Source organism: Anomaloglossus baeobatrachus, chromosome 9 (assembly GCF_048569485.1).
Source record: "Anomaloglossus baeobatrachus isolate aAnoBae1 chromosome 9, aAnoBae1.hap1, whole genome shotgun sequence".
Classification (NCBI taxonomy): domain Eukaryota; kingdom Metazoa; phylum Chordata; class Amphibia; order Anura; family Aromobatidae; genus Anomaloglossus; species Anomaloglossus baeobatrachus.
Window position 1 is genome coordinate 207,093,248 of NC_134361.1, and position 7,188 is coordinate 207,100,435.

Below are 7,188 nucleotides of genomic sequence, written 5' to 3' on the forward strand. Positions count from 1 at the left end.
ATTATCAGTTCTCAATAGTAACACTTTATGTTTCACCTTTTTCTAGTACCATTTTGGACATTAAAAATCTGTTTCACCTAACGTGACTTGGTGCTTGCTTAAGAAGTTTAGTTTCATCTACCATAGGTATGTCTTCATTTAATCCACGCAATTTGCATAACTACATTTAGCTAATCCCTGAGGGGATATACTTCATATTATTACAGTCTGTTCATGGGTGATCCTCATGTATACTTTATATGGAATGCTTGTCTTGTTTTTGCAAAGCATTTTGTTTATTCTTTCTCATGTATGTGATACATGTCCCCATTATGTAACAATTGTGTACATTATACTGTTGTAACACTGGATCCCTTTCTTTTTTTCTGTTATCACAAATTAGTCCTTGAAGAAAACCCTCAACGGGTTGAAACGTTGGACAAAATATTTATTTCAAATAAAAAACGTTTGTTTGAGCACCATATTGGATCCATCTTCGCCTGTAGTTTCTGCACAGCGTCATTCAGTCGGTGGATCTCCTGCTGCTGCGAGCGGGAAACAGCGAGTCCGGAGTCTACTTTCTGAAGCTGTGACGGGAGAGGAGGCTGTGACACAGGTGCGGCGTACAGGCTGGGACACACGCGCGGAGTTCAAGCTGAGCAGGCGTGGAATACAGACAGGGCAGCGTGTTGTCTGTATATAGGTGGTGACAGCACTCCTGGGTGGGGCACTGCGGTCACTCCCCTCTTCCTCCTCCAGGGCAGGGTCCTGCGACCGCTCCTCCTTCTTGGGAGAGGACCTCCTGGCCACTCCGCCCCACCCTCACCAGCCCGCCCCCTGCAGACTGATCTGTGGAGCGTCACCTGATTGTCCTTGGTGTGGAGCAGTCCCTGGAGCAGCTCTATCTCGGCCTCCGCTGATACCAGCGCTGCATGCTGGGAGTTGTAGTTCTCAGCTTCCTGCATCTCCTACAAGAGGACACAGAACAGCTATTTGGAGGAGTCTGCGGCTCTAAAGCAATGCTGGGAGTTGTAGTTTACCAACTGCTGGAGATCTGGGATACATTATCAATGAGAAAAGAAAAGTAACAGCAAGGCCCTGTGCGCACACGATAGTTTTTGATGCGTTTTTGGGTGCAGTTCCTGAGCCTCCACTGCATGAAAAGTCTGAGAATTGTAAGTGCTGTGCTTCTTTAAAAACGCACCAAAATGTGGCAAAAACGCACCAAAATGTGGCAAAACCGCACCAAAATGTGGCAAAACCGCAACAAAAGTGGCAAAACGCACCGAAACAAGCAAAACGCACACTTTATGCATTTTTCCCGCCAGAGGTGCGTTTTTTGTTGAAGAAAAGAAATATATAGTGTGCGCACAGCCTAAGGCTATGTGCGCACTTACCGGATTTTTCGCGGATTTTGCCGCGGATTTGCTGCATGTTTCGCTGCAGAAAATGTTGATAACATCTCTGCAGTGAATCACCAGCAAAGCCTATGGAGAAAAAAAATCCTGTGCGCACTGGGCGGAATTTGACAGCTGCGTGTTTTGCTGCGGAAATCCCGCAGCAAAAACAAGTGCATGTCACTTCTTTTCCGCACATCGCTGCGGGATTTCCCTCCATTGACTCAATGTTAATCATGAAATCCCGCAGGGAATAACGCAGGCAGCAAATTCTGTGCGGTTCACTGCGTTTTCCTGCGTTATTCCCTGCGGTATTTCGCGGTTTCGGGACCTAGTTACCTGCGGTTTCAAAGGAAGTGATGTCCCAAGAACAGGAAGAGGAAGTGCCTCCATTTTGTGAAGATTGTAAACATCCAGAAAAATGTCGTGGTACACCAGAATGTCCATTAATGTAAAACACCTCATAGAACTGGTAAGTATGTACGGTGCATCAGAACACACACACACACATCACACATCACACTGACACAGACCCCTCTACACACGATTTTATAGAAAAAAAATAGCGTGTGCTCCGCCGTAATTTAACGTCCGGCCGAGCTGAACACACAGCGGCGGGCCGGTATTCTCATGCTGCAGAGGGCGAGGGCCATGGTTACGGCCCCCCCCTCTCGCAGCCGCGAATATCAGCCCGCTACTGCTCCGAGATTGTCGCATGCATTGTATGCGACAGTCTCGGCGTGTCACTGGCCCTTCCTTTTGCCGTGTAGCAGTGGCAAAAAGGGTAATCTATGGAGTTATTGGCAGCACTTCGCTGCCAATAAATCCAAGATTAGTAATGGCAGCGTCCATGACACGCCATCACTAATCTGCAAGTTAAAGTAAATAAACACACGAGACAATCATTTATTTGCAATAAAACTCCCCAAAAAGCCCTCTTTGACCACTTTATTAAGTCCAAAAATAGCCTTGCACCAAGTAATCCACACGACATCCAGCGCTGTGTGAGACGTGGAAACCTCTGCAGCCTCAGCAGGGTTATTCCAGGTCATTTCCCACGGTCGCGAGACATTCACTGTACAAGCAGCACAAACACCAACGTGCTGTCAATTGCTAGCAGTGACCCTGTGTGACCTCCCAGATCATGCAAGGCCACTGCTGAGAGGGGGGACACAACTCACAAATAAATAAATCTATCTATTTAAATACATGTATTGTATTTATCTATCTTTTATCCATCCTTCTATCTATCTTTTTATCCATCCTTCTATCTATCTTTTATCAATCCATGTTTCTATCTATCTATCTTTTATTTATCTATCCATCTATCTATATTTTATCTATCTATCTATCCCTCTATCTATCTATCTATCCTTCTATCTTTTATCTATCTATCTATGCATCTATCTATCTATGCATCTATCTATCTATCTATCTATCCTTCTATCTTTTATCTATCTATCTATCTATCCTTCTATCTTTTATCTATCTATCTATCTATGCATCTATCTATCCCTCTATGTTTTATCTATCTATCTATCCTTCTATCTTTTATCTATCTATCTATGCATCTATCTATCTATGCATCTATCTATCTATCTATCCCTCTATCTTTTATCTATCTATCTATGCATCTATCTATCTATGCATCTATCTATCCTTCTATCTTTTATCTATCTATCCCTCTATCTATCTATCTATCTATCCCTCTATATTTTATCTATCTATCTATGCATCTATCTATCTATGCATCTATCTATCTATGCATCTATCTATCTATGCATCTATCTATCCTTCTATCATTTATCTATCTATCCCTCTATCTATCTATCTATCTATCCCTCTATCTTTTATCTATCTATCTATGCATCTATCTATCTATGCATCTATCTATCTATGCATCTATCTATCCTTCTATCTTTTATCTATCTATCCCTCTATCTATCTATCTATCTATCTATCTATCTATCTATCTATCCCTCTATCTTTTATCTATCTATCTATGCATCTATCTATCTATGCATCTATCTATCTATCTATGACTATTAATTACCGATTTATCAATCCATTTTACACCGTCTCACATGTGTTTGGATTTTTTGGATATATGATTTAATTCCTTTTTTTTTTAAATTTGTAGGTGGAATGTAGACCAGGATTGTGGGATACAGCGTGCGATGAATACCATAACAAGTATAAACGCCATGACTGGTGGACCCAAATTTGCAGAGAGCTATTTCCCCTCTTTGATGAGGCCGATAAAAAGCTACAGTTTCAAATTGGTAATGGGCTAAATGTTTTTTTTTTTTTTTTTGTTTTTTATTATTCACAGAATTGAGTAATTTATTTTTGCTTTACAGATAAAGACGTTCGTAATCGATGGCGGTCCGTCAAAGACAGATTCCAGAAAGACCAGGCAAAGGCGAACCTGAGTGGTTCAGCAGCGCCCTCCAAGAAAATATTGTTTGAGGATGAACTACAGTTCCTTAACACTGGTCGAAGATTACGACCGTAAGTATTTGTCTTTGTAATTTTTTATAAAATATACTTTTTTTCCAAAAAATCAGATACAAAATTTGTCTCCTTGAAATCTTAGCACTGAAGGTAATATGATGCCAGAAGCGCCAAATGTGACCCTGGAACCAGAATCCGACTGTGACATGCTACCTTTGGCAACCGACGATTTGGAGGATATAGGATCCCCAGCTGCTGCCAACCTCAGCTTGGAGTTACCGTCCACTGCACCGGAACCGTCAGCCTCTGAAGAACGGCTGGACACCGATTGTTCGGCCACAACTTCTAATCGATGTCCCAGCATGCCATCTTCGTCAGTAGCGAATAAAGACAGGTCTACCATATTGCTCCGTAAAAAAGGGAAGAGTACAAAATCTTCAACTGTCTCTGAGAAATGTGATCAGCTGACCTGTGAGGCACTGAGCCTTTTAAAAAAATCATCCTCCCAAGCCAATAAATGTGATTCATTTGCTGCAAGTTTGTCTAGCAGGCTGCAAGAAATGAACAAACCAACACAGTCCACATGCATGGCTGCATGCTGTGCACTGTTTGATGGTTTTGAAGCCCCCCCCCCATCCCACTCTAGCAAAAATTGTAAATGTAATTTGTAATGCATTTGGTAACCAAAACAATACTGATCAAACAATGATCCAGCAACAATCCCAACCAAACAATTTGCCCCTGGGTCAACAAAACCAAGGTTATGTTGGTGCACCAACACCAAGTTTCCAATCCCAACATCTATCAGCTGAAGTAGGCCAAAACAATATTCTAAATCAACCAAGGGCTTCAATGTCCAACCCCAACCCATCTGACAACTATAATTCTGGGTATTTTACCCCAGAATTATATAGGTTGTGATAATTATATATGTACCTCAGATATGTATCACACATAACATGAAGGCCCCTTTTTTTTTTGTTGAAAAAGCAACAGACACTCTATTCATAAGTATGTACCAATATTTTTTTATTACTCTACAATTTTTATGTTAATTTGTAGAAATCGGACAAAGAGTCACAATGGCGAGAGAATTGCGCCAGTCTGTCAGCACATCACCCGGCATGGCCACACACTCTCCGGACAGGAGTGTCTCAGCGGCATAGAAATACATACAGCCGATATGTTTCTGTCAGGAGAGTGTGTTGCCGTGCCTGGTGATGTGAGATGACACTTGGGCAAGTCTCTCACAAGTGTGAAGACCCCGTCACACACAGACATAAATCTTTGGCAGATCTGTGGTTGCAGTGAAATTATGGTCATATTGTTACGTGTTTACACAGCCAGAAACCTGCCACTGATTGTCCACAATTTCACTGCAACCACAGATCTGCCGCAGATTTATCTGCGTGTGTGACAGGGTCTTGATTGTTGCAGGGATGTCAAATTTGTATTCATGACTGGTTCAGCAGTCCTGTGTGCATTTATCAAAACACTGCTTCACTGTCCAACAATAATTCTACATACAAATAGGGTCCGGTCTTTACAAACTTTAATTTGTACATGCTGATGACTCCAGGGTGTATGTCGTAAATTAATAAAAAGGTCTGTCCTTCATGTATTCCTGTGGCTTGGTGGCCATATCACAGTTGCTAGAGTGACATGTTTTATTTTTTGGTGTTTTTAAATTAGTTAATTACATTTTATAGTTGCCAATTTAAATTTGCATATGGATACAGTGTGGCCTAAAGTATTGACACCCCTGCAATTCTGTTACAGAATACTCAATTTGTTCTCGAAAATTGATTTTAAGATAATAAACTAAAGTACTTTGTGATGATAAACATTTTCATGAGTAAACTGATTATTCTGTGCCAGGATTGCAGGGGTGCCAATAATTTTTTACAGCACTGTCATATGTGTTATGTTTGTTTTTGAATAAAAAATACAAGGGGTCAAATAATAAAAATACGACTTTACAGATTTCTAATTGATTTCACATTAAAATACTTATATTTCCAACCAGCGTTTATGATGTGTAGGGTGGATTGTTGGGTTATTTGTGTGGCTGGTAGGCCACTTTTTTGTTTGTACTGTTGTAAAGCATGTAATAAAAAGAATTTTGTTTGCAAAAATACAAGTGAACATTTTATTTATAATATTATTTTTATTACAACAAAAGAGCATAAATTTGTTATCCAAAGTACAAACCATACATTGTAAAAAAAGACAAAAACATTAAGAAATTTCAATTAGATTATCATCTTTCTGCGATGCCATGGCTTTGACAGGTTGTCACACAGTAAGGGACATGCACAACAGCAACCCACACACGGTTACTAAGAGCTGACCAGAAACCAGTCAATCCACCAAGGGTAGGACAAACACAACAGTGTACGGGACCATGTGGATGGAGAACGGACACCTAGGGGTGTAAACAGCCCAGTGAGGGAAGATTAGTACTTGACCGTTAGTTAACGTGTATAGGAGGAGAAGGTCAAATGCAAAGGCCAGAGACGCCTGGGTTGTAGCCCTGGTTCATTGGGTAGGTGGCAGATGGTGTTCTTTGGCTGCAAGACGTGAAGACGGCAGCCGGTGATGAAAGGTGTTCCGTGACATCCATCCTTCAAGATCAGAGCATCGCTGGCTGGTGGCACGGGGGCGGCACATTCGGGTGTCAATCGTGTCCCATGGGTCTCTGCTGATCCGGCTGCACATCACCAACACAGGAGTATTGCCAGTGCACGGCACCTTCTGGACTCATGAAGTAGTCAGTGAAGGATTCTCGCACCAACACACCCGAGTTTGATGGACGTCCAAAAACCATGTTGCTCACTGGATGTAATTCGGCCTGTTGTGTTTCCTCACCTTGCTGAGAGCTGTACTCTCTAACATAGTTGTGGAGAACACAACAGGCCTTTATCACAGTGTCAACGGTTTGGGTGTTTAACTGGATGGTTGTGTGTAGAATCCTCCACTGACTAGTCAGGATTCCGAAGGTGCACTCCACATATCTGCGTGCACGACTCAGCCTATAATTAAAAATCCTCCGCCGGGTATCCAGTCCCCTTCGTGGGTATGGGCGCAGCAGGTTTGGCAATAAAGGAAATGCCTCATCCGATACCATCACAAAGGGGACTGGATCTGTGGAGCCCGGCAAAGGTTGTGGGGCTGGGAGCGTTCCGCAATCCTGAAGAATTTGCAGTCCAATTTGTGATGTTCGCAACACCCGAGAATCCCCCGTACTGCCATAAGCACCGACATCGATGGCAATAAATTTGTAATGTGCATCAGCCACCGCCATGAGGACCACCGAAAAATACTTCTTATAATTAAAGAAGAGTGATCCTGATCGCGG

At 42.1% G+C, this 7,188-nt stretch overlaps 1 protein-coding gene across 1 annotated transcript; it reads left to right on the plus strand.

Annotated features, from left to right (window-relative positions):
• The first annotated feature begins 213 nt into the window (after positions 1-213).
• LOC142251880 (uncharacterized) lies at positions 214-5,932 on the plus strand. Its single transcript, XM_075324929.1, has 5 exons — positions 214-217; positions 486-595; positions 3,517-3,658; positions 3,737-3,887; positions 3,973-5,932. Exons 1-5 carry the CDS (start codon positions 214-216, stop codon positions 4,499-4,501), a joined length of 936 nt encoding a protein of 311 aa, XP_075181044.1. The 3' UTR covers positions 4,502-5,932.
• The last annotated feature ends 1,256 nt before the right edge of the window (positions 5,933-7,188 follow it).